This window comes from Pseudophryne corroboree, chromosome 7, assembly GCF_028390025.1.
Source record: "Pseudophryne corroboree isolate aPseCor3 chromosome 7, aPseCor3.hap2, whole genome shotgun sequence".
Lineage (NCBI taxonomy): Eukaryota > Metazoa > Chordata > Amphibia > Anura > Myobatrachidae > Pseudophryne > Pseudophryne corroboree.
This window is the reverse complement of record NC_086450.1, coordinates 443,639,752-443,667,521: the sequence shown is the minus strand read 5'-3', so window position 1 is coordinate 443,667,521 and position 27,770 is coordinate 443,639,752. Positions and strand designations below refer to the sequence as shown.

Below are 27,770 nucleotides of genomic sequence, written 5' to 3'. Positions count from 1 at the left end.
ATATTAAATTAAGGGTGACCATCGATGATCAAAACATCGATTGTTCCCTTACAGATGGTTTCCCACCATCGATGTTATCAATGGATGCTACCCTCGATTGTAACCATTGATGATTCATAACCCACCGATGGCCATCCCTACTTCACACTGCACTTGCTAACCATTCCGGTGGCATCTAGTTTGCCTTCGTGGAGAGGACCTTCCCGCCCGGGGGCGGGGCACTACGCACACACGGGACGAGTCACGTGGCTGATCTCGCGCGCCGCGGCGGCCATTTTGAGTGCTGGCACGGACAGAGTGACGGAGGACGGAGCAGCATGGTAAGTGGCCGCCTCACCCGGCGCCGGGTCACACAGCGAGCACACATACGGCGGCGGCCAGCACCGCCCGGGCCACAGCGCGCACTGATGCCGCCCGCAGCCCCCTCTGCCCTGCCCTCTGTGACCATGACCTTTGCTGACAGCGTGGGGGCTGGAGGGCATGCTGGGAATTGTAGTGTCACAAGGGCCTTTCCGGGCTCAAGTTCAGAAGATAGGACACCACGGGCTAGCCTGGCTGACCTGCCTCAGAGCGCCATCCACATGGACCTGTGCTGGGAGCACGCAGTAATGCTCTGGGCGTGGGTAATGATGTTCTGCAGCAGCTCAGGTGTGCTAGCCCAGGGTGCGTGGGATTCTATCTATTGGTGCCCATACACTTGTGCGATGCCCCGCGCATCGCATCGGCAGTTCACAGTGATTACCATGCTATCATGTGATAGATCGCATGGTAATCACGTGATGGGCATGTCACCGCCGAGTGGGATCTGCCGGCGGGTGCCCATTGCACATCGCAGTGCGATATATAGCATGTGTTTTAAAAACACATGCGATTGCACTGCGATTTGATAAATATTAAGTGCAGCACATACTATCTTGAGACGTGAGATTCGACCGGAGTGAGCGTATCGCGTCGAAAGGTACCTAAAATGTGCATACAATCCTTCAATTTCTCTCACAGATGCGGTCGAAATCAAAGGTTAGCACCGATTATCTCACAACTGTATGGGCACCATATCTATCTATCTATCTATCTATCTATCTATCTATCTATCTATCTATCTATCTATCTATCTATCTATCTATCCCCTGAGATGGTGAGGCTACAGCTGGGCTACAGTACTGTATGTATATGATGTATGGGGCACGGAGCTGCAATCTGCATACACACAGCACATTGTGCCTGTCCCCTGCTCTGAGTAATGCAGCCCTATTCCCAGTTACGGACACGTTGCATCACTATGGCTTGCTCTGCCAGTGATGATGCGTATAATCTTTTCTCTAACATATATAATATTACAATGTACAGTACAAGTATCGGCAGCACTCTGGTACTTTGTAAATAATTACAAGTTGATCTGCGTCAATGTTTCAGCACTTTATTATTGTGTATATGTCAGGAATGAAGTGCATGTAGCAAACAAATCACCTTACTCACCACTCCACCGCCGTGCTACACGCCACACCTCCGGTAACTGACCTCGCCGGCCAGTCATTGCGGAATGACATCCGCAAGGTACTTTAACAATACATGAAAAGGTAAAACCCGTAACAACGTATGGTAGTCACCAGTACAATTATTTTTACATACGGGGATCCATATTAACAGATACCAGACCATGTGATAGGAATAAGATTATTGCATCTTGCAACAAGATGGATGGAGTGCTTGTGTACTATGCAGGTGATTCAGACCTGATTGCTGGGCTGCTGACTTTGCTGTCCTGCGATCAGATAGTCGCCGCCTCCAGGGGGAGTGTAAATTCACCGTGCAAGCGTGCGATGCTATGTGTACGCCGAGCTGCAAAATCCAGTGTGTGCGCAGCCCAGGACTTACTCCTACAGTGCGATGAGAACAGGCTGATCGGGGCCGGAGCTGACGTCAGACACCCTCCCTGAAAACACTTGGGAACGCCTGCGTTTTTCCAGACACTCCCAGTAAACGGTCAGTTGCCACCGACAAACGGCCACTTCCTGTCAATCGCCTTGCGAATGGCCGTGCAAGTAACATTTTTGCACCATCCTGTCGCTAACCGGCGATGCCCTTTGTTGTTGTCCGTCGCGCGTACGCATTGCGGTGCATGCGCAGTTGGTACCTGGTCGCCCGCTGTGCGAGAACGCACAGCAGCGTTCAGGTCTGAATCAGGCCCTATATACATACATCAGGGGTGGGCAATTATTTCAGCTGGGGGGCCGCTTAACACTTCCAACGAATATTCGAGGGCCACACACAAAATACTCAAAAAGAGTCCCCTTTTTACACATTACGGCAGATAGCGTCCCCTTTTTACAAATTACGGCAGACATCGTCCCCCTTTTTACACATTACAGCAGACAGCGCCCCCGTTTTTACACATTACGGCAGACATTGTTCCCCTTTTTACACATTACAGCAGACTGCGTCCACTTTTTACACATTACGGCAGACATCATCCCCCTTTTTACACATTACAGCAGACAGCGCCCCCGTTTTTACACATTACGGCAGACATTGTCCCCCTTTTTACACATTACGGCAGACTGCGTCCACTTTTTACACATTACGGCAGACTGCGTCCCCTTTTTACACATTACGGCAGACATTGTCCCCCTTTTTACACATTACGGCAGACTGCGTCCACTTTTTACACATTACGGCAGACTGCGTCCCCTTTTTACACATTACGGCAGACATCGTCCCCCTTTTTACACATTACGGCAGACATCGTCCCCCTTTTTACACATTACAGCAGACAGTGTCTCCGTTTTTACACATTATGGCAGACATCATCCCCCTTTTTACACATTACGGCAGACAGCATCACCCTTTTTTACACATTACGGCAGACAGTCCCTACCCCCCTATCCCCTCCCTCCCCTAAACCCATATTGTAGTTTTTAACTCAGCTGCCTCCCCACCCCTAAACCTATATGGCAGCTTAAGCAGTGATCCAGGGGCTGGCAGGACAGGGGGTTTACCTGTTCGTCACAGTGGCAGACGATCCCCGCTGTCCGATGATGCCGCCTGGAGTCACTGCTGATGTGGCCTCTTGCTCCCGCTCGCTGGCCGCTGCTTCTTCTCCTCACTCAGCCGCCAAGCGCAGTGCCCGCCCCCCGTGCCGCCCAGCGCGCTTGGTAACAGAGGAAATCCCGGTCAGCTGACCTTGTGACGTGACCGGGATTTCCTCAGCGGCGCCTCGTCTGAGAACAGTGCAATGACAAGCGGCCTGTCGGGCCGCTTGTCATTGCACTCTAATGGGGCACAGCGGGCCAGGCACGATCGGTCCGCGGGCTGCATCCGGCCCGCGGGCCGCCTGTTGCCCACCCCTAACATACATACATACACACACACACACATATATTAGTGTACGCTGCAGTGCTATAACTTGTACTTCCCCACTATGTACTTACATTGCACTCCCTCTGATCCTCTCCCAGGCCAGGTACTTGGCACAGATCCTGGTGATGGGGGCACAGGTGGTGGGACGGGCGTTTACAAAGGCTCTGCGCCAGGAGTTATCCGGTAAGTAAGCAGTGCTCTGCTGTCTGTCCCAGTTGTGTAATATCCCGCTGCCTCCCGTGACCATGCGATGCCACCACATAATGTGCTGTGTATTAGAGGAGGGTGAGCTGTGCGGTCTGTTAATGATTCTGTCTACTTCAAGGTAAATATAGAACTGCAGAAGTTGCTCAGTGTTCCTCGCCATATTTCTACTAATGTTTGTCCCTTGACCAAGTCTTGCACTGTATCAGCATGGCATTTATATGAGCAGAGAACGTCCCTGTCACTCTCTGATAGACCTTCATGGAAGGGTTGTGGATCATAGGGTTGATCTGAGAATGGTCAACAGTCATTAGGTCTACACCAAAAGGTCGACAGGCACTTTTGGTCAACATGACGAAAAGGTCGACATGAGGTTTGTTTGTTTTTTGGTGTTGTTTACTCCGTAAAGTGATCAGAAACCCCAATTAATACACTGCGTCCCCTTGCGTGGCTCAGCATCCTGCGGACAAGGGCTTCAATGTCTCATCACAAACATTGGGTGCTTCCACAAATTACCTGTATACGCTACACCATGTCCATTTTATAAGCAAAAGCAAAATAGATGTACTTCCTTCCAAAATCACTAAACCCTATTTCTCTAACGTCCTAGTGGATGCTGGGACTCCGTCAGGACCATGGGGGATAGCGGGCTCCGCAGGAGACAGGGCACATCTAAATAAAGCTTTTAGGATCACATGGTGCGTACTGGCTCCTCCCCCTATGACCCTCCTCCAGTTAGGTTTTTGTGCCCGTCCGAGAAGGGTGCAATCTAGGTGGCTCTCCTAAAGAGCTGCTTAGAAAAAGTTTTTTTAGGTTTAAATCTCAGTGAATCCTGCTGGCAACAGGATCACTGCATCGAGGGACTTAGGGGAGAGATTTCCAACTCACCTGCGTGCAGGATGGATTGGAGTCTTAGGCTACTGGACACTTAGCTCCAGAGGGAGTCGGAACACAGGTCCTCCTGGGGTTCGTCCCGGAGCCGCGCAGCCGATCCCCCTTACAGACGCTGAAGACGGAGGTCCGGAAAGCAGGCGGCAGAAGACTCCTCAGTCTTCATGAAGGTAGCGCACAGCACTGCAGCTGTGCGCCATTGTTGCTACACGTCTCACTGATTCAGTCACGGAGGGTGCAGGGCGCTGCTGGGGGCGCCCTGGGCAGCAATATTAAATACCTTTAGTGGCAAAATAAATACATCACATATAGCCATTAAGGCTATATGTATGTATTTAACCCAGGCCAGTTTTCTTAAAACCCGGGAGAAAAGCCCGCCGGAAAAGGGGCGGATCTTATTCTCCTCAGCACTCAGCGCCATTTTCCTGCTCAGCTCCGCTGGTGAGGAAGGCTCCCAGGACTCTCCCCTGCACTGCACTACAGAAACAGGGTAACAAAGAGAAGGGGGGCATAATTTGGCGATATTGATATATTAAAAGCGCTTATATCAAAAACAACACCTTCTAGGGTTGTTTATATACATTTATAGCGTTTTTGGTGTGTGCTGGCAAACTCTCCCTCTGTCTCCCCAAAGGGCTAAGAGGGTCCTGTCTTCGATTAGAGCATTCCCTGTGTGGCTGCTGTGTGTCGGTACGTGTGTGTCGACATGTATGAGGACGATGTTGGTGTGGAGGCAGAGCAATTGCCGGTAATGGTGATGTCACCCCCTAGGGAGTCGACACCGGAATGGATGGCTTTAGTTATGGAATTACGTGATAATGTTAGCACATTACAAAAGTCAGTTGACGAAATGAGACGGCCGGAAAACCAGTTAGTACCGGCTCAGGCGTCTCAGACACCGTCAGGGGCTGTAAAACGTCCCTTACCTCAGTCAGTCGACACGGGTACCGACACAGATGAATCTAGTGTCGACGGTGAAGAAACAAACGTATTTTCCAATAGGGCCACACGTTATATGATCACGGCAATGAAGGAGGCTTTGCAGATCTCTGATACTGCTGGTACCTCAAAAAGGGGTATTATGTGGGGGGTGAAAAAACTACCTGTAGCTTTTCCAGAATCAGAGGAATTGAATGACGTGTGTGACGAAGCGTGGGTTAACCCAGATAGAAAACTGCTAATTTCCAAGAAGTTATTGGCATTATACCCTTTCCCACCAGAGGTTAGGGCGCGCTGGGAAACACCCCCTAGGGTGGATAAGGCGCTCACACGTTTATCAAAGCAAGTGGCGTTGCCGTCTCCTGATACGGCCGCCCTCAAGGATCCAGCAGATAGGAGGCTGGAAACTACACTGAAGAGTATATACACACATACTGGTGTTATACTGCGACCGGCAATAGCCTCAGCCTGGATGTGCAGTGCTGGGGTAGTGTGGTTGGATTCTCTGACTGAAAATATTGATACCCTGGATAGGGACAGTATTTTATTGACTCTAGAGCAATTAAAGGATGCCTTTCTTTATATGCGAGATGCTCAGAGGGATATTTGTACTCTAGCATCAAGAGTAAGCGCGATGTCCATATCTGCCAGAAGAAGTTTATGGACGCGACAGTGGTCAGGTGATGCGGATTCCAAAAGGCATATGGAAGTATTGCCATATAAAGGAGAGGAATTATTTGGGGTCGGTCTTTCGGACCTGGTGGCCACGGCAACTGCCGGCAAATCCACTTTTTTACCTCAGACCCCCTCCCAACAGAAAAAGACACCGTCTTTTCAGCCGCAGTCCTTTCGCTCCTATAAAAACAAGCGACCAAAAGGACAGTCTTATCTGCCGCGAGGCAGAGGAAAGGGTAAGAGAGGGCAGCAAGCAGCCCCTGCCCAGGACCAGAAGCCCGCCCCGGGTTCTACAAAGCCATCAGCATGACGCTGGGGCTTTACAAGCGGACTCAGGAGCGGTGGGGGGTCGACTCAAGATTTTCAGCAATCAGTGGGCTCGCTCACAAGTGGACCCGTGGATCCTGCAGATAATATCTCAGAGTTACATGTTGGAGTTCGAAAGGTCTCCCCCTCGCCGGTTCCTAAAGTCTGCTTTACCAACGTCTCCCTCAGAAAGGACGTCGGTTTTGGAAGCCATTCACAAGCTGTATTCTCAGCAGGTGATAGTCAAGGTACCCCTCCTACAACAGGGAAAGGGGTATTATTCCACACTATTTGTGGTACCGAAGCCGGACGGTTCGGTAAGACCTATTCTAAACCTGAAATCCTTGAACCTGTACATACAGAAATTCAAGTTCAAGATGGAGTCACTCAGAGCAGTGATAGCGAATCTGGAAGAAGGGGACTTCATGGTGTCCCTGGACATAAAAGATGCTTATCTGCATGTCCCAATTTACCCCTCACACCAAGGGTATCTCAGGTTCGTGATACAAGACTGTCATTATCAGTTTCAAACGCTGCCGTTTGGTTTGTCCACGGCCCCTCGGGTCTTTACCAAGGTAATGACCGAAATGATGGTTCTTCTACGAAGAAAAGGCGTATTAATTATCCCTTACTTGGACGATCTCCTGATAAGGGCAAAGTCCAGAGAACAGCTGGAAGTCGGTGTAGCACTAACCCAGGTAGTGCTTCAGCAACACGGGTGGATTCTGAATCTTCCAAAATCTCAATTGACCCCGACAACTCGTCTGCTGTTCCTGGGAATGATTCTGGACACGGTTCAGAAAAAGGTGTTTCTCCCGGAGGAGAAAGCAAGGGAGTTATCCGAACTTGTCAGGAACCTCCTAAAACCAGGAACTGTGTCAGTACATCAATGCACAAGAGTCCTGGGAAAGATGGTGGCTTCTTACGAAGCGATTCCATTCGGCAGATTCCATGCACGGACATTTCAGTGGGATCTGCTGGACAAATGGTCCGGATCGCATCTGCACATGCATCAGCGGATAACACTGTCACCAAGAACAAGGTTGTCTCTCCTGTGGTGGTTGCAGAGTGCCCATCTGTTAGAGGGCCGCAGATTCGGCATACAGGACTGGGTCCTGGTGACTACGGATGCCAGCCTACGAGGCTGGGGAGCAGTCACACAGGGAAGAAACTTCCAGGGCGTGTGGTCAAACCTGGAGACGTCCCTTCACATAAATATACTGGAGCTAAGAGCGATCTACAATGCTCTAAGCCTGGCAAAATCGCTGCTTCAGGGTCAGCCGGTGTTGATCCAGTCGGACAACATCACGGCAGTCGCCCACGTAAACCGACAAGGCGGCACGAGAAGCAGAAGAGCAATGACAGAAGCTGCAAGGATTCTGCGCTGGGCGGAGAATCATGTCATAGCACTGTCAGCAGTGTTCATCCCGGGAGTGGACAACTGGGAAGCAGACTTCCTCAGCAGACACGACCTTCACCCGGGAGAGTGGGGACTTCATCCAGAAGTCTTCCACATGATTGTGAACCGTTGGGAAAAACCAAAGGTGGACATGATGGCGTCTCGCCTCAACAAAAAATTGGACAGATATTGCGCCAGGTCAAGAGACCCTCAGGCAATAGCCGTGGACGCTCTGGTAACACCGTGGGTGTACCAGTCAGTGTATGTGTTCCCTCCTCTGCCTCTCATACCAAAGGTACTGAGAATTATACGGAAAAGAGGAGTAAGAACAATACTGGTGGCTCCGGACTGGCCAAGAAGAACTTGGTATCCGGAACTTCAGGAGATGCTCACGGAGGATCCGTGGCCTCTACCTCTAAGAAGGGATCTGCTTCAGCAGGGACCTTGTATGTTCCAAGACTTACCGCGTCTGCGTTTGACGGCATGGCGGTTGAACGCCGGATTCTAAAAGAAAAGGGCATTCCAGAGGAAGTTATTCCTACCTTGATTAAGGCTAGAAAGGAAGTGACTGTACAACATTATCACCGCATTTGGCGGAAATATGTTGCGTGGTGTGAGGCCAAGAAGGCTCCAACGGAAGAACTTCAATTGGGTCGATTCTTACATTTCCTGCAAGCAGGATTGTCTATGGGCCTAAAATTGGGGTCCATTAAAGTTCAAATTTCGGCCTTATCAATCTTCTTCCAGAAGGAATTGGCATCAGTGCCTGAAGTACAAACTTTTGTCAAAGGTGTACTACATATACAACCCCCAATAGTGCCTCCAGTGGCACCGTGGGATTTGAACGTAGTTTTGAATTTTCTCAAATCTCATTGGTTTGAGCCTCTAAAATCGGTAGATTTAAAATACCTTACATGGAAGGTAACCATGCTATTGGCCCTGGCTTCAGCCAGGAGAGTTTCAGAGTTGGCGGCTTTATCATACAAAAGCCCATATCTGATTTTCCATTCGGACAGGGCAGAACTGCGGACACGTCCTCATTTTCTCCCTAAGGTGGTTTCGGCTTTTCACTTGAACCAGCCTATTGTGGTGCCTGCGGCTACTAGCGACTTGGAGGACTCCAAGTTACTGGACGTTGTCAGAGCATTAAAAATATATATTTCAAGGACAGCTGGAGTCAGAAAATCTGACTCGTTGTTTATATTGTATGCACCCAACAAGATGGGTGCTCCTGCGTCTAAACAGACGATTGCACGTTGGATCTGTAGCACAATCCAACTTGCACATTCTGTGGCAGGCCTGCCACAGCCTAAATCTGTAAAGGCCCACTCCACAAGGAAAGTGGGCTCATCTTGGGCGGCTGCCCGAGGGGTCTCGGCATTACAACTTTGCCGAGCAGCTACGTGGTCAGGGGAGAACACGTTTGTAAAATTTTACAAATTTGATACTCTGGCTAAGGAGGACCTGGAGTTCTCTCATTCGGTGCTGCAGAGTCATCCGCACTCTCCCGCCCGTTTGGGAGCTTTGGTATAATCCCCATGGTCCTGACGGAGTCCCAGCATCCACTAGGACGTTAGAGAAAATGAGAATTTACTTACCGATAATTCTATTTCTCATAGTCCGTAGTGGATGCTGGGCGCCCATCCCAAGTGCGGATTGTCTGCAATACTTGTACATAGTTATTGTTACAAAGATCGGGTTATTACTATTGTTGTGAGCCATCTTTTCAGAGGCTACTTCGTTTTTTGTTATCATACTGTTAACTGGGTTCAGATCACAAGTTGTACGGTGTGATTGGTGTGGCTGGTATGAGTCTTACCCGGGATTCAAGATCCTTCCTTATTGTGTACGCTCGTCCGGGCACAGTACCTAACTGAGGCTTGGAGGAGGGTCATAGGGGGAGGAGCCAGTACGCACCATGTGATCCTAAAAGCTTTATTTAGATGTGCCCTGTCTCCTGCGGAGCCCGCTATCCCCCATGGTCCTGACGGAGTCCCAGCATCCACTACGGACTATGAGAAATAGAATTATCGGTAAGTAAATTCTTATTTTCTCTGACGTCCTAGTGGATGCTGGGAACTCCGTAAGGACCATGGGGAATAGCGGCTCCGCAGGAGACTGGGCACAAAAGTAAAGCTTTAGGACTACCTGGTGTGCACTGGCTCCTCCCCCTATGACCCTCCTCCAAGCCTCAGTTAGATTTTTGTGCCCGGCCGAGAAGGGTGCATTCTAGGAGGCTCTCCTGAGTTTCTTAGAAAAAGTTTAGTTTTAGGTTTTTTATTTTCAGTGAGACCTGCTGGCAACAGGCTCACTGCATCGAGGGACTAAGGGGAGAAGAAGCGAACCTGCCTGCTTGCAGCCAGCTTGGGCTTCTTAGGCTACTGGACACCATTAGCTCCAGAGGGACCGAACACAGGCCCAGCCTCGGAGTCCGGTCCCAGAGCCGCGCCGCCGCCCCCCATACAGAGCCAGAAGCAAGAAGAGGTCCGGAAAATCGGCGGCAGAAGACATTAGTCTTCACCAAGGTAGCGCACAGCACTGCAGCTGTGCGCCATTGCTCCTCGGGCACACTTCACACTCCGGTCACTGAGGGTGCAGGGCGCTGGGGGGGGGGGCGCCCTGAGCAGCAATAAAAACACCTTGGCTGGCGAAAATACATCACATATAACCCCCAGGGCTATATGGATGTATTTTAACCCCTGCCAGAATCCATAAAATTGCGGGAGAAAAGTCCGCGAAAAAGGGACGGAGCCTATCTCCTCAGCACACTGGCGCCATTTTTCCTCACAGCTCCGTTGGAGGGAAGCTCCCTGGCTCTCCCCTGCAGTTACTACACTACAGAAAGGGTTAAAAAAGAGAGGGGGGCACTAATTAGGCGCAGTATTAATAAAACAGCAGCTATTAGGGGAAAAACACTTCTATAAGGTTATCCCTGTATATATATAGCGCTCTGGTGTGTGCTGGCATACTCTCCCTCTGTCTCCCCAAAGGGCTAGTGGGGTCCTGTCCTCTATCAGAGCATTCCCTGTGTGTGTGCTGTGTGTCGGTACGATTGTGTCGACATGTATGAGGAGTAACATGGTGTGGAGGCGGAGCAATTGCCTGTAATGGAGTTGTCACCCCCTAGGGAGTCGACACCTGAGTGGCTGAGCTTATGGAAGGAATTACGTGACAAAAATGATGACATGAGACAGCCGGCTACTCAGCTTGTGCCTGTCCAGGCGTCTCAAAAGCCATCAGGGGCTCTAAAACGCCCGTTACCTCAGATGACAGATACAGACGCCGACACGGATACTGACTCCAGTGTCGACGATGAAGAGACGAATGTGACTTCCAGTAGGGCCACACGTTACATGATTGAGGCTATGAAAAATTTTACATATTTCTGATAATACAAGTACCACTAAAAAGGGTATTATGTTTGGTGAGAAAAAACTGCCTGTAGTTTTTCCTGCATCTGAGGAATTAAATGAAGTGTGTGATGAAGCGTGGGTTTCCCCCGATAAAAAACTGATAATTCCTAAAAGGTTATTAGCATCATACCCCTTCCCGCCAGAGGATAGGGCACGTTGGGAAACACCCCCTAGGGGGGATAAAGCGCTCACACGTTTGTCTAAACAGGTGGCACTACCGTCTCCTGATACGGCCGCCCTTAAGGAACCTGCTGACAGAAAGCAGGAGAATATCCTAAAATGTATATACACTCACACGGGTGTTATACTGCGACCAGCAATCGCCTCAGCCTGGATGTGCAGTGCTGGGGTGGCGTGGTCGGATTCCCTGACTGAAAATATTGATACCCTAGATAGGGACAGTATATTACTGACTATAGAGCATTTAAAAGATGCATTTCTATATATGCGTGATGCACAGAGGGATATTTGCCGACTGGCAACAAGAGTAAGTGCGCTGTCCATTTCTGCCAGAAGAGGGTTATGGACGAGGCAGTGGTCAGGTGATGCTGACTCCAAAAGGCATATGGAAGTATTGCCTTATAAAGGGGAGGAGTTATTTGGGGTAGGTCTATCAGACCTGGTGGCCACGGCAACTGCTGGGAAATCCACATTTTTACCCCAGGTAGCCTCTCAACATAAGAAGACGCCGTATTATCAGGTGCAGTCCCTTCGGCCCCATAAGGGCAAGCGGGCAAAAGGCTCCTCATTTCTGCCCCGTGGCAGAGGGAGAGGAAAAAGGCTGCAGCAAACAGCCAGTTCCCAGGAACAGAAGCCCTCTTCCGTTTCTGCCAAGTCCTCAGCATGACGCTGGGGCTTCACTAGCGAACTCAGGCACGGTGGGGGCCCGTCTCAAGAATTTCAGCGTGCAGTGGGCTCACTTACAGGTGGACCCCTGGATCCTTCAGGTGGTATCTCAGGGGTACAAATTGGAATTCGAGACGTCTCCCCCTCGCCGTTTCCTAAAGTCTGCTTTACCGACGTCTCCCTCCGACAGGGAGGCGGTATTGGAAGCCATTCACAAGCTGTATTCCCAGCAGGTGATAATCACGGTACCCCTCCTGCAACAGGGAAAGGGGTATTATTCCACGCTGTTTGTGGTGCCGGACGGCTCGGTGAGATCTATTTTAAATCTGAAATCCTTGAACACTTACATACAAAGGTTCAAATTCAAGATGGAGTCACTCAGAGTGGTGATTGCGAACCTGGAAGAAGGGGATTATATGGTGTCTTTGGACATCAAGGATGCTTACCTCCATGTCCCAATTTACCCTTCTCACCAAGGGTACCTCAGGTTTGTGGTACAGAACTGTCACTATCAGTTTCAGACGCTGCCGTTTGGTTTGTCCACGGCACCCCGGGTCTTTACCAAAGTAATGGCCGAAATGATGATACTCCTTCGAAGGAAGGGAGTTTTATTTATCCCTTACTTGGACGATCTCCTGATAAGGGCAAGATCCAGGGAACAATTGGTAGTCGGGGTAGCACTATCTCAAGTAGTGTTGCGGCAGCACGGTTGGATTCTCAATATTCCAAAGTCGCAGCTGATCCCGACGACACGTCTTCTATTCCTAGGAATGATCCTGGACACAGTCCAGAAAAAGGTGTTTCTCCCGGAGGAGAAAGCCAGGGAGTTATCCGAACTAGTCAGAAACCTCCTAAAACCAGGCCATGTGTCAGTGCATCTATGCACAAGGGTCCTGGGAAAAAATGGTGGCTTCCTACGAAGCAATTCCATTCGGCAGATTCCACGCAAGAACTTTCCAGTGGGACCTGCTAGACAAATGGTCCGGATCGCATCTTCAGATGCATCAGCGGATAACCCTGTCACCAAAGACAAGGGTGTCTCTCCTGTGGTGGTTGCAGAGTGCTCATCTTCTAGAGGGCCGCAGATTCGGCATTCAGGACTGGGTCCTGGTGACCACGGATGCCAGCCTGCGAGGCTGGGGAGCAGTCACACAGGGAAGGAATTTCCAGGGCTTGTGGTCAAGCCTGGAGACATCACTTCACATAAATATCCTGGAGCTAAGGGCCATTTACAATGCTCTAAGCCTAGCAAAAACCTCTGCTTCAAGGTCAGCCGGTGCTGATCCAGTCAGACAACATCACGGCAGTCGCCCATGTAAACAGACAGGGCGGCACAAGAAGCAGGAGGGCAATGGCAGAAGCTGCAAGGATTCTTCGCTGGGCGGAAAATCATGTGATAGCACTGTCAGCAGTGTTCATTCCGGGAGTGGACAACTGGGAAGCAGACTTCCTCAGAAGGAACGACCTCCACCCGGGAGAGTGGGGACTTCACCCAGAAGTCTTCCACATGATTGTGAACCGTTGGGAAAAACCAAAGGTGGACATGATGGTGTCCCGCCTCAACAAAAAACTGGACAGGTATTGCGCCAGGTCAAGGGACCCTCAGGCAATAGCTGTGGACGCTCTGGTAACACCGTGGGTGTACCAGTCAGTGTATGTGTTCCCTCCTCTGCCTCTCATACCCAAGGTACTGAGAATTATAAGACGGAGAGGAGTAAGAACTATACTCGTGGCTCTGGATTGGCCAAGAAGGACTTGGTACCCGGGACTTCAAGAGATGCTCACAGAGGACCCGTGGCCTCTACCTCTAAGAAGGGACCTGCTCCAGCAAGGACCCTGTCTGTTCCAAAACTTACCGCGGCTGCGTTTGACGGCATGGCGGTTGAACGCCGGATCCTGAATAGAAAGGCATTCCGGATGAAGTCATCCCTACCCTGATCAAAGCCAGGAAGGATGTAACCGCAAAACATTATCACCGCATTTGGCGTAAATATGTTGCGGGGTGCGAGGCCAGGAAGGCCCCTACAGAGGAATTTCAACTGGGTCGATTCCTGCATTTCCTGCACACAGGAGTGTCTATGGGCCTAAAATTAGGATCCATTAAGGTTCAGATTTCGACCCTGTCGATTTTCTTCCAGAAAGAACTGGCTTCAGTTCCTGAAGTTCAGACGTTTGTCAAGGGGGTGCTGCATATACAGCCTCCTTTTGTGCCTCCAGTGGCACCTTGGGATCTCAATGTAGTTTTGGGGTTCCTAAAATCACATTGGTTTGAACCGCTTAAATCTGTGGATTTGAAATATCTCACATGGAAAGTGGTCATGCTGTTGGCCTTGGCTTCGGCCAGGCGCGTGTCAAATTGGCGGCTTTATCCTGTAAAAGCCCTTACCTGATTTTTCATACGGTCAGGGCAGAATTGAGGACTCGTCCACAATTTCTCCCTAAGGTGGTTTCAGCGTTTCACCTGAACCAGCCTATTGTGGTACCTGCGGCTACTAGGGACTTGGAGGACTCCAAGTTGCTGGACGTAGTCAGGGCCCTGAAAATATATGTTTCCAGGACGGCTGGAGTCAGAAAATCTGACTCGCTGTTTATCCTGTATGCACCCAACAAGCTGGGTGCTCCTGCTTCAAGCAGACTATTGCTCGTTGGATTTGTAGTACAATTCAGCTTGCACATTCTGCGGCAGGCCTGCCACAGCCAAAATCTGTAAAAGCCCATTCCACGAGGAAGGTGGGCTCATCTTGGGCGGCTGCCCGAGGGGTCTCGGCTTTACAACTTTGCCGAGCAGCTACTTGGTCAGGGGCAAACACGTTTGCTAAATTCTACAAATTTGATACCCTGGCTGAGGAGGACCTGGAGTTCTCTCATTCGGTGCTGCAGAGTCATCCGCACTCTCCCGCCCGTTTGGGAGCTTTGGTATAATCCCCATGGTCCTTACGGAGTTCCCAGCATCCACTAGGACGTCAGAGAAAATAAGAATTTACTTACCGATAATTCTATTTCTCGTAGTCCGTAGTGGATGCTGGGCGCCCATCCCAAGTGCGGATTGTCTGCAATACGTGTACATAGTTATTGTTAACTAAATCGGGTTATTGTTGTTGTGAGCCATCTTTCCAGAGGCTCCTCTGTTGTCATGCTGTTAACTGGGTTCAGATCACAGGTTGTACGGTGTGATTGGTGTGGCTGGTATGAGTCTTACCCGGGATTCATAAATCCTTCCTTATTGTGTACGCTCGTCCGGGCACAGTATCCTAACTGAGGCTTGGAGGAGGGTCATAGGGGGAGGAGCCAGTGCACACCAGGTAGTCCTAAAGCTTTACTTTTGTGCCCAGTCTCCTGCGGAGCCGCTATTCCCCATGGTCCTTACGGAGTTCCCAGCATCCACTACGGACTACGAGAAATAGAATTATCGGTAAGTAAATTCTTATTTTCCAATACAGTATGAAGACATTGAAAAACTTTCTTTAGATGTATGTGTGCAGCTATTGAATAGTGTAAGTACAGTTTTCTCACCACAAGCTACTGTTCTCTGCTATCAGCCATGGTAGACTGTGATATAATGGGTAGTGCGTCACTCTGACAGGAAGTGTAATCCTTCTCAGGTCAGATCAGCTCCCGAAGCTCTTCTCTTTCCATATAGTAACTGCAAATGCGTTTAGAAACCTGGTACGTATATGAAGTATGCCCTTTAGGCCTACTCTGTCGTGCTAACAAAATCCGTATTCTAATTGGCTGCCAGAATCTCTGCAATGAGAATGTGAGAGTGATTATTGGCTTGGGGGAAATATGAACACTGGTGTGGTCAGAGGTGGCTGATGGGAGTATAATTAGCCACGTGCATTACGGTCTGGTCGTGTGTCGCAATGACAAACTTAGCTACACACATGGATTGTCACACAGGGTAAGCTGTGCAATGATACAAGCAGCATCCTAACATCACTGTGTGGTCTTTTGGGGCTAGCTAAAGATATGGAGCCATGTGCACAAAAATAGTAGGCTGGTATTCAGAAGATATATACAGCGCTGTAGACATTAAGGTCTCCCTACTTAGAGCACTCTGTAGGGAGTTCTATTGTCCGTAATGTAAAGAAATCGGGACAACTGGTACTGCAGAGGATGGACTGGTCCTTTAGTGAGAAAAAAAGTATTCGTTTGTTGTCACCAGGTGGTGATGTGGCTGTACACATGACCTAAGGCAACATTTTTATTAGCAGCTTCGTTCAGACATCATGATCACCTGACCTTACCCCAATCAACTTTTGGCTGTGGGATATTTTTCTCTAACGTCCTAGTGGATGCTGGGGACTCCGTAAGGACCATGGGGAATAGACGGGCTCCGCAGGAGACAGGGCACTTTAAGAAAGAATTAGGACTACTGGTGTGCACTGGCTCCTCCCTCTATGCCCCTCCTCCAGACATCAGTTAAGGAAACTGTGCCCGGAAGAGCTGACAGTACAAGGAAAGGATTTTGGAATCCAGGGTAAGACTCATACCAGCCACACCAATCACACCGTATAACTTGTGATAAACTTACCCAGTTAACAGTATGAACAACAACAGAGCATCAGACAAACCTGATGCAACCATAACATAACCCTTATTTAAGCAATAACTATATACAAGTATTGCAGAAGAAGTCCGCACTTGGGACGGGCGCCCAGCATCCACTACGGACTACAAGAAATAGATTTACCGGTAAGTAAAATCTCTTATTTTCTCTAACGTCCTAGTGGATGCTGGGACTCCGTAAGGACCATGGGGATTATACCAAATCACCCAAACGGGCGGGAGAGTGCGGATGACTCTGCAGCACCGAATGAGCAAACTCAAGGTCCTCCTCAGCCAGGGTATCAAACTTGTAGAACTTTGCAAAGGTGTTTGAACCTGACCAAGTAGCTGCTCAGCAAAGCTGTAATGCCGAGACCCCTCGGGCAGCCGCCCAAGAAGAGCCCACCTTCCTTGTAGAATGGGCTTTTACTGATTTTGGATGCTGCAATCCAGCCGCAGAATGAGCCTGCTGAATCGTGTTACAGATCCAGCGAGCAATAGTTTGCTTTGAAGCAGGAGCACCCAGCTTGTTGGATGCATACAGGGTAAACAGCGAGTCAGTTTTCCTGACTCCAGCCGTCCTGGCTACACAAATTGTTGACACGGATATCGACACGGATTCTGACTCCAGTGTCGATGGCGATGATGCAAAGTTGCAGCCTAAAATGGCTAAAGCCATCCGTTACATGATTATAGCAATGAAGGATGTGTTGCACATCTCAGAGGAAAACCCTGTCCCTGCCAAGAGGGTTTATATGTTTGGGGAGAAAAGGCAAGAAGTGACTTTTCCCCCTTCACATGAGTTAAATGAGTTATGTAAAAAAGCTTGGGATTCTCCTGATAGGAAAATGCAGATTTCCAAACGGTTACTTATGGCGTATCCTTTCCAGCCAACGGACAGGTTACGCTGGGAATCCTCCCCGAGGGTAGACAAAGCTTTGACACGCTTATCTAAGAAGGTAGCCCTGCCGTCTCAGGATACGGCCGCCCTAAAAGATCCTGCGGATAGAAAGCAGGAAGGTATCCTGAAGTCCGTTTATACACATTCAGGTACCCTACTAAGGCCGGCAATTGCGTCGGCCTGGATGTGTAGTGCTGTAGCAGCATGGATAGAAACTCTGTCTGAGGAGCTTGATACCTTGGACAAGGATACTATATTGCTGACCCTGGGGCATATAAAAGACGCTGTCCTATACATGAGGGATGCCCAGAGAGACATTTGCCTACTGGGCTCTAGAATAAATGCAATGTCAATTTCTGCCAGAAGGGTCCTGTGGACTCGGCAATGGACAGGTGATGCCGACTCAAAAAAGCACATGGAGGTTTTACCTTATAAGGGTGAGAAATTGTTTGGGGACGGTCTCTCGGACCTAGTTTCCACAGCTACGGCTGGGAAGTCAAATTTTTTGCCATATATTCCCTCACAACCTAAGAAAGCACCGTATTACCAAATGCAGTCCTTTCGATCACAAAGAGGCAAGAAAGTCAGAGGTGCGTCCTTTCTTGCCAGAGGCAGAGGTAGAGGAAAGAAGCTGCACAATACAGCTAGTTCCCAGGAACAGAAGTCCTCCCCGGCTTCCACTAAATCCACCGCATGACGCTGGGGCTCCACAGGTGAAGCCAGGAGCGGTGGGGGCGTGTCTCCGAAATTTCAGCCACCAGTGGGTTCGCTCACGGGTGGATCCCTGGGCTATACAGATTGTGTCTCAGGGATACAAGCTGGAATTCAAAGTGATGCCCCCTCACCGTTACCTCAAATCGGCCCTGCCAGCTTCCCCCATAGAAAGGGAAGTAGTGTTAGCGGCTATTCACAAATTATATCTCCAGCAGGTGGTGGTAAAGGTTCCCCTCCCTCAACAGGGAAGGGGTTACTATTCCACAATGTTTGTGGTTCCGAAACCGGACGGTTCGGTCAGATCCATATTGAATTTAAAATCCCTGAACATTTACCTGAAAAGGTTCAAGTTCAAGATGGAATCGCTCAGGGCGGTCATTGCAAGCCTGGAAGAGGGGGATTTTATGGTGTCTCTGGACATAAAGGATGCTTACCTGCATGTCCCCATTTATCCACCTCATCAGGAGTACCTCAGATTTGTGGTTCAGGACTGTCATTACCAATTCCAGACGTTGCCGTTTGGTCTGTCCACGGCACCGAGAATATTTACCAAGGTAATGGCAGAAATGAGGGTGCTTCTGCGAAAGCAAGGAGTTACAATTATCCCATACTTGGACGATCTCCTCATAAAGGCGAGGTCCAGAGAGCAGTTGCTGATCAGCGTAGCACACTCTCGGGAGGTGTTACAACAGCACGGCTGGATTCTGAATATTCCAAAGTCGCAGCTGATTCCTACGACGAGTCTGCCCTTCCTGGGCATGATTCTGGACACAGACCAGAAGAAGGTGTTTCTCCCGGAGGAGAAGGCCCAGGAGCTCGTGACTCTGGTCAGAGACCTCTTAAAACCAAAACAGGTGTCGGTGCATCTATGCACGCGAGTCCTGGGAAAGATGGTGGCATCATACGAAGCCATTCCCTTCGGCAGGTTCCATGCGAGGACCTTTCAGTGGGATCTGTTGGACAAGTGGTCCGGATCGCATCTTCAGATGCATCGGCTGATCACCCTATCCCTCAGGGCCAGGGTGTCTCTTCTGTGGTGGCTGCAGAGTGCTCACCTTCCCGAGGGCCGCAGGTTCGGCATACAGGACTGGGTCCTGGTGACCACGGATGCAAGCCTCCGAGGGTGGGGGGCAGTCACTCAGGGAAGAAACTTCCAGGGGCTGTGGTCAAGTCAAGAGACTTGTCTGCACATCAATATCCTGGAACTAAGGGCCATATACAACGCCCTGAGTCAAGCGGAGCCTCTGCTTCGCAACCAACCGGTGCTGATTCAGTCAGACAACATCACCGCAGTGGCTCATGTAAACCGCCAGGGCGGCACAAGAAGCAGGGTGGCAATGGCAGAAGCCACCAGAATTCTTCGCTGGGCGGAGAATCACGTGCAAGCACTGTCAGCAGTGTTCATTCCGGGAGTGGACAACTGGGAAGCAGACTTCCTCAGCAGGCACGACCTCCACCCGGGAGAGTGGGGACTTCATCAAGAAGTCTTCACACAGATTACAAATCGATGGGAACTGCCACAGGTGGACATGATGGCATCCCGCCTCAACAAAAAGGTATTGCGCCAGGTCAAGAGTCCCTCAGGCGATAGCTGTGGACGCACTAGTGACACCGTGGGTGTTCCAGTCGGTTTATGTGTTTCCTCCTCTTCCTCTCATACACAAGGTACTGAGAATCGTAAGAAAAAGAGGAGTGAGAACAATACTCATTGTTCCGGATTGTCCAAGAAGGGCTTGGTATCCGGAACTGCTAGAAATGCTCACAGAGGACCCATGGCCTCTGCCTCTCAGACAGGATCTGTTGCAACAGGGGCCCTGTCTGTTCTAAGACTTACCGCGGCTGCGTTTGACGGCATGGCGGTTGAACGCCGGATCCTAGCGGGAAAAAAGCATTCCGGATGAGGTTATTCCTACGCTGATAAAGGCTAGGAAGGACGTGACAGCAAAACATTATCACCGTATATGGCGAAAATATGTTGCTTGGTGTGAGGCCAGGAAGGCCCCTACAGAGGAATTCCAACTGGGCCGTTTCCTTCACTTCCTACAGGCGGGAGTGACTATGGGCTTAAAATTAGGGTCCATTAAGGTCCAGATTTCGTCCCTATCCATTTTATTTCAAAAGGAACTGGCTTCTCTTCCTGAAGTTCAGACGTTTGTAAAGGGAGTGCTGCATATTCAGCCCCCTTTTGTGCCACCAGTGGCACCTTGGGATCTTAACGTGGTGTTGAGTTTCCTGAAATCTCACTGGTTTGAGCCACTTAAGACCGTGGAGTTAAAATATCTCACGTGGAAAGTGGTCATGCTATTGGCCTTAGCTTCGGCTAGGCGTGTGTCTGAATTGGCGGCTTTGTCATGTAAAAGCCCCTATCTGGTTTTCCATATGGACAGGGCAGAGTTACGGACTCGTCCGCAATTTCTGCCGAAGGTGGTGTCATCCTTTCATTTGAACCAACCTATTGTGGTGCCTGCGGCTACTCGTGACTTGGAGGATTCCAAGTTACTAGATGTAGTCGGGGCTTTGAAGATTTATGTAGCCAGAACGGCTGGAGTCAGGAAAACTGACTCGCTGTTTACCCTGTATGCATCCAACAAGCTGGGTGCTCCTGCTTCAAAGCAAACTATTGCTCGCTGGATCTGTAACACGATTCAGCAGGCTCATTCTGCGGCTGGATTGCAGCATCCAAAATCAGTAAAAGCCCACTCCACAAGGAAGTGGGCTCTTCTTGGGCGGCTGCCCGAGGGGTCTCGGCATTACAGCTTTGCTGAGCAGCTACTTGGTCGGGTTCAAACACCTTTGCAAAGTTCTACAAGTTTGATACCCTGGCTGAGGAGGACCTTGTGTTTGCTCATTCGGTGCTGCAGAGTCATCCGCACTCTCCCGCCCGTTTGGGTGATTTGGTATAATCCCCATGGTCCTTACGGAGTCCCCAGCATCCACTAGGACGTTAGAGAAAATAAGAGATTTTACTTACCGGTAAATCTATTTCTCGTAGTCCGTAGTGGATGCTGGGCGCCCGTCCCAAGTGCGGACTACTTCTGCAATACGTGTATATAGTTATTGCTTACATAAGGGTTATGTTATAGTTGCATCAGGGTTTATCTGATGCTCTGTTGTTGTTCATACTGTTAACTGGGTATGGTTATCACGAGTTATACGGTGTGATTGGTGTGGCTGGTATGAGTCTTACCCTGGATTCCAAAATCCTTTCCTTGTACTGTCAGCTCTTCCGGGCACAGTTTCCTTAACTGAGGTCTGGAGGAGGGGCATAGAGGGAGGAGCCAGTGCACACCAGTATCCAAATTCTTTCTTAAAGTGCCCTGTCTCCTGCGGAGCCCGTCTATTCCCCATGGTCCTTACGGAGTCCCCAGCATCCACTACGGACTACGAGAAATAGATTTACCGGTAAGTAAAATCTTATTTTTTCTGTTTTTGAAGAACCATGTGTAGGCAGCATTAGACATCATGAGGTGGCTGTTCCACCTGACCTGCTACATTCTGATATAAAGAATGCTTCATGTTGAAAGTAGTATTGACCACAATGGAGGACACACTGAACAGTTGTAGCCCCCTCAAGTGACTTTTATCGCCACCTGGTGACAAAATGTTAAATTTTTTTTTTTCTTTCAATAAATGTATGAAAGTAGCGGCTGATGACCTGTTCTTCGGTAAAGTATTACCGTAGCAATTGTAGCGCTCTTCAAGTGATATGTATACTAACCTGGTGACAAAATTTTATCAATATAGTGCTTAGCGTATCCTCTAAATTCTCTGCTGTCCAAATTTCTCTTCATTATGAGCCTTATGGGCTATACACACTCGGTGACCCGCCGCCAAGCTGGCCGTCGGATGACCCGGCAGGGGTGGTGAAGTTTCTTCACTCCCCCACCCAGTTCCATAGCCGTGCATGCTAATATGGACGAGATTGGCCATATTTGCCTGCAGGTATGAACGAGCCGGCACCAATGATGAATGAGCGTGGGGCCGCGCATCGCTCATCGGTGGTGCCTACACACTGAACAATGTGAATGAGTTCTCGTTCATTAATGAACGAGAACGTTCATATCGTTCAGTAAAATCTTTGTGTGTAGGGCCTATTAGAGCTCGCTTCATTGTGGTATAAGTAGGGATACTTTCATTTTACCAGCCCTGTATACAGCATGTAGGTATGAGAAACGAGGGCTCCCCTTATACTGTAGAATGTGTTCTGAGAAAGGTGATAAGGCTGCAGATCAGTCTTCTGCCATTTTCAGTGTCATCCTAAAGTTTTACCTGGGATCCTCCGACAGATCACACTGTAACATAGATGTTGTCTATACTGTCTCTCCCTATGATGAACTGTCCTCACTTTCTCTCTGATCCCTATCAGCAAGCAGAGTAGCGGCTGAGGCCAGGGGGGGACGCGCTGGCAAGGAATCTGCGGCGGCCAGCAGCCTGTCAGGAATCAATCTACAGGAGGCCCAACAGATTCTCAACGTCTCCAAATTGGACCCTGAAGAGATTCATAAGGTAACGACACAACAGGACATGGATTTCTGTTTGTATTGTGCCGGTAAAGTTGTCAACATAAAAATAGCTGATTGCTGTGGAGAAATCTGCTTATACTCCGCTCTGCAGCCGCGCTCAGTGGTTCTGCATCTGCAGCCGCGCTCAGTGGTTCTGCATCTGCAGCCCCGCTCAGTGGTTCTGCATCTGCAGCCCCGCTCAGTGGTTCTGCATCTGCAGCCGCGCTCAGTGGTTCTGCATCTGCAGCCGCGCTCAGTGGTTCTGCATCTGCAGCCCCGCTCAGTGGTTCTGCATCTGCAGCCCCGCTCAGTGGTTCTGCATCTGCAGCCCCGCTCAGTGGTTCTGCATCTGCAGCCCCGCTCAGTGGTTCTGCATCTGCAGCCCCGCTCAGTGGTTCTGCATCTGCAGCCCCGCTCAGTGGTTCTGCAGCCCCGCTCAGTGGTTCTGCAGCCCCGCTCAGTGGTTCTGCATCCCTGCACAGTGGTTCTGCATCTGAATAAGCATCTGGAACAGTTTATAGCCGATATAAGGGATCGCTGGAGATTGATGCAACACATCTAAATACCCATCGGTCACGCTCCCTGCAAATCCCCTCTATAAGGCACAATTACCAGGGTGTCTGTACACCAGCACCGCACAAGGACCACATAGTTACAGTATATGCGCTGGATTACTACTCGTTGGTTCTGTATGTGTCCTACCCATCTAGCCTGTAAGATCCGCTGGGCTGGGACCCCGCCCCATGCGAGTACTGCACCAGTGTTGCTCCCTGTCCCATTCTACCCAGATGAAATCAGTGTGTCTGCACCGTTTCCAGAAATGCACGGTTTACTCGGTATAGCTATATAAATAAACCTATTCTTCAATAGAGCGCCTGATGGGGGTAATTCCAAGTTGATCGCAGCAGGATTTTTGATAGCAATTGGGCAAAACCATGTGCACTGCAGGGGAGGCAGATATAACATGTGCAGAGAGAGTTAGATTTGGGTGGGTTATTTTGTTTCTGTGCAGGGTAAATACTGGCTGCTTTATTTTTACACTGCAAATTAGATTGCAGATTGAACACACCCCACCCAAATCTAACTCTCTCTGCACATGTTATATTTGCCTCCCCTGCAGTGCACATGGTTTTGCCCAATTGCTAACAAAAATCCTGCTGCGATCAACTTGGAATTACCCCCGATGTGCGATTGGATGTGTAAAATAGCATTCGGTGCAATAAGTAAAAATCATGTTCTGCAAATATAAAATCAGGAGGAGACGCGCTATCTCCTCTGGTAACGGGGAGGGGGCTGTGGTCATCCTCCGAGGCAACCAGCAATATACAGAGAGCAGATCCAGTCCTACAGACCCTCATGATTCATTCTGTCTTCTCTAGAACTATGACCATCTGTTCAAAGTCAACGACAAGGCGTTGGGCGGATCCTTCTACCTGCAGTCCAAGGTAAGCGTATTACACATGTGACCAACGTGCAAGATAAAGGCCGACATACCCAATTTATTTACACTCCGTATCACATCATCCGCTTCCTCGCTGGTCACCATTTACACCCTCCTGGTACGGGTGTAAGCCGCGGGGCCACAATACTCCCTTTTTTACGGGCAGCCGCACTCAGTGCAAGTTGTTCCAATATGCTGCTAAAAGTCTGATTACCTTCTTGCATTCTATTTCTTTTTCTACAAATGAGCTTTTTGAGCAGCATAAAGAAGTGTAGTGTCCAAATTACTATCAATACTGTGTACAAATTATACGTTTACACGTCACATTGTTGTAGATACTTTGGGTGGCTCGATCTTTCAAGGATGTGGTATAGATGATCTACATTAGGGAAGCCAAACCAGAGATCGGTGGGTTCCTGGGATTTTGGCCCAAAATTGCTTGGATTTCAATCCCGGGACTGGAGCCTCCAATCTGGTGATTTCAGGATACATTTTCGCATGTACATTTTGCGTTTTTATGCCGGTCAGCACTCTGCTCAGATGCTGTCCAGCTACCCGGCTGTGCGCGGTGTGATGTCAGAAGTCGCGCCCGCCCCCGTAAACTGTGGAGGACTGCAGCACAGCAGTGCCCTGCCAAGCGGCAGTTTGGCGTCTCAATCCCAAATTCCGGGATTGAAAAATACGGCCCGGGATTGGTCTCCCTAAGCAACAGTAATGAGACAGTCATTAGGTCGACAGGGTCAAAAGGTCAACATGGAAAAGGTCGACAGAAAAAAAGGGGGGGGGGGGTCGGTACGCGGTTTTATACTTTTTCGGGTGTCCTTTTGTATGTTTCGTCATCTGTGACGACAGCCAGTGGAAACGTGTACCCTCGCAGGCTCGCTTCACGTGCCACGCTTCGGGCAAGGTGTCTTGCTACGCTTGGCACAGGATTACTATTCCCAGTTGTAGTCCACCAAAAAAAACTTGTGTCGACCATACAGTGTTGACCTATGACTTTCGATACATTGGAACCCATCTTTCAAAGGGAACCGGTCATGCAAGTCTTGTTTGGAACAGGCTTCCAATATAGAAAATAAAGGTAAATAAACAGCCAGCGTAGAATCTGGGTGATGGGGGAATCTTTAGGAGTAAGTAAATGTAATATCTACAGTATAAGGGTAAAATGGAGAAGAATGATGGATCATTACATCTCTGAATACAGCCACGTAGGGTGGAGTGTCTCTGTGCGGACCTGTCTGTATGTATGTACAGGGTACACTGGCCCTGTAGCCTAATGGAACCTATCAACCTTTATGTCCACTATAGGCTGCTAGGAACATCTGCAGGTCCCCAGTTGCCTATAGACCAATGTAATGTGCACTGTGTAAGGGTTCACCGCTTTATATTTACTTCAGGGACCAGATTATAAACATTTCCACTTTATTGTTGTTGTTGTTGTTGTCTTCTTCAGGTGGTTCGAGCTAAAGAGCGTCTTGACCAGGAGTTACAGATCCAAAATGCGAATAAGTCTGAAGAAGAAGCCAAGACGACGTGACCCGAAGCCCCCCGACCGTCTCTCCTCATATACTATGTACATGGACTCTCCAACCACGAATCACTTCTGCCGCCTTCCACCGAGAAACGCCAGTGTGCTGTAATTTATTACTGTCATAATAAAGCTGTATATTTCATAGATAACCGGAGTGGGCTCTGTGTTGCTTCATTACAGCGTAAGCTGCACCCCACCTCCACCTGCAGGCAGCGGCAGCCGATTGTGGAACTGATTAATAACAAGAATGCCTGATTGAGGCCACTGTGCCCTGGTGCACTGACAGGGTGGATAAAGGCTCACACACTAACTTTATTGCAGGACCGGTGGCTAAGCCTGTGAAATTGTAATGAAACGGCTAATCGTCTGAGCACACCGCTGTGGTGCCATGTCCCATCTATAGTATAAATTCCTCTTCCCGATAAAGAAGTAATGACCTCACAGCAGTGCTCTCATGGGCCTTTGGTATCCTGTCCCATTTGGCGTTGGTTAATAACGGTAGACTTGTGCGCTTATTGCTTTCTGTAGCCCAGCAGGCCCTCCTCAGTGGCCATGACCCTATAGCAGTGGGGTGAGCAGGGCACATGCCAGGGTGCCAGCGTGGGACTGGACATGCTGCATACTATAATCACCTGCCATTGTTCCGTGCACTTGGACTTGGGCGGATGACCTCTGTAGTATTGTCTGCAGGCCAGGGCAGCAGCTTCAGCCAGCTCTTGGCAGTGTCGCACTCTGCCTACAAGACCCCTTTCTCTCCTGGTAAATGCACTATAGTACTGGGGAGCACAGTACAAATTATGGGGGAGCCTCTTCAGGAACACACAGGTGGAGGGGAGTACACATTTGGCAGTTACAGGTGAGGGTGTGCGTACTGTACGAGGAGAAGAGGGTGAGGAGCACATAAATTTCTCTAACGTCCTAGAGGATGCTGGGACTCCGTAAGGACCATGGGGATAGACGGGCTCCGCAGGAGACATGGGCACTTTAAGAAAGACTTTGTCTCTGGGTGTGCACTGGCTCCTCCCTCTATGCCCCTCCTCCAGACCTCAGTTTGATACTGTGCCCAGAGGAGCTGGGTGCATTTCAGGAGCTCTCCTGAGTTTCCTGTAAGAAAGCATTTTTGTTAGGTTTTTTATTTTCAGGGAGCCTGCTGGCAACAGACTCTCTGCATCGAGGGACTGAGGAGAGAGAAACAGACCCACTTCTCTGAGTTTCAGGGCTCTGTTTCTTAGGCTACTGGACACCATTAGCTCCAGAGGGATCGGTACGCAGGTCTCACCCTCGCCGTCCGTCCCAGAGCCGCGCCGCCGTCCTCCTCGCAGAGCCGGAAGAAAGAAGCCGGGAGAGTATGTGAGGAAAAGACCATCTGAGGCGGCAGAAGTCACCTTGATCTTCATTGAGGTAACGCACAGCACTGCAGCTGTGCGCCATTGCTCCCCTTCACCTCACACACCTCGGTCACTGTAAGGGTGCAGGGCGCAGGGGGGGCGCCCTGGGCAGCAATATAAACCTCTCTTATGGCAAATACACATATATACATGTACAACTGGGCACTGTACATGTATATAAAGAGCCCCCGCCATGTTATTGGAAAATTTGAGCGGGACAGAAGCCCGCCGCCGAGGGGGCGGGGCTTCTCCCTCGGCACTCACCAGCGCCATTTTTCTCCACAGCACCGCTGAGAGGAAGCTCCCCGGACTCTCCCCTGCTTGACACACGGTGAAAGAAGGGTTTTAAAGTAGAGGGGGGGGGGGGGGGCACATAATTGGCGCATATACACAACAACAGCGCTGCTGGGTAAACATACTGTGTTTTTTTCCTGGGTCATATAGCGCTGGGGTGTGTGCTGGCATACTCTCTCTCTGTCTCTCCAAAGGGCCTGGTGGGGAACCTGTCTTCAGAAAAGAGCTTCCCTGTGTATGTGTGGTGTGTCGGTACGCGTGTGTCGACATGTCTGAGGTTGAAGGCTCACCTAAGGAGGAGGGGGAGTGTATGAATGTTAGGTCTCCGTCGGCAGTGCCGACACCTGACTGGATGGATATGTGGAATGTTTTAAGTGCTAATGTTAATTTATTGCACAAAAGACTAGACAAAGCTGAAGCT

The 27,770-nt window shown here is 49.7% G+C and overlaps 1 protein-coding gene across 3 annotated transcripts; it reads left to right on the top strand.

Annotated features, from left to right (window-relative positions):
• The first annotated feature begins 213 nt into the window (after positions 1 to 213).
• On the top strand, positions 214 to 25,816 carry PAM16 (presequence translocase associated motor 16). 3 transcript variants are annotated; one of them, XM_063934944.1, is made up of 5 exons: positions 214 to 320; positions 3,456 to 3,540; positions 22,560 to 22,699; positions 24,075 to 24,140; positions 25,590 to 25,816. In XM_063934944.1, the coding sequence occupies exons 1-5, from the start codon at positions 318 to 320 to the stop codon at positions 25,671 to 25,673; spliced, it is 378 nt and encodes a 125-aa protein (XP_063791014.1). In that variant the 5' UTR covers positions 214 to 317; the 3' UTR covers positions 25,674 to 25,816. The 3 variants fall into 3 exon arrangements, with proteins under 3 accessions (XP_063791014.1, XP_063791015.1, XP_063791013.1); XM_063934945.1 differs by lacking the exon at positions 214 to 320 and adding an exon at positions 382 to 648; XM_063934943.1 differs by lacking the exon at positions 214 to 320 and adding an exon at positions 802 to 1,017.
• Positions 25,817 to 27,770: the final 1,954 nt, after the last annotated feature.

Coding starts and splice junctions, on each gene's coding strand:
- PAM16 (XM_063934943.1), top strand. Junction 3,541..22,559: donor TCTGCGCCAGGAGTTATCCG/GTAAGTAAGCAG, acceptor GATCCCTATCAG/CAAGCAGAGTAGCGGCTGAG. Junction 22,700..24,074: donor ACCCTGAAGAGATTCATAAG/GTAACGACACAA, acceptor TGTCTTCTCTAG/AACTATGACCATCTGTTCAA.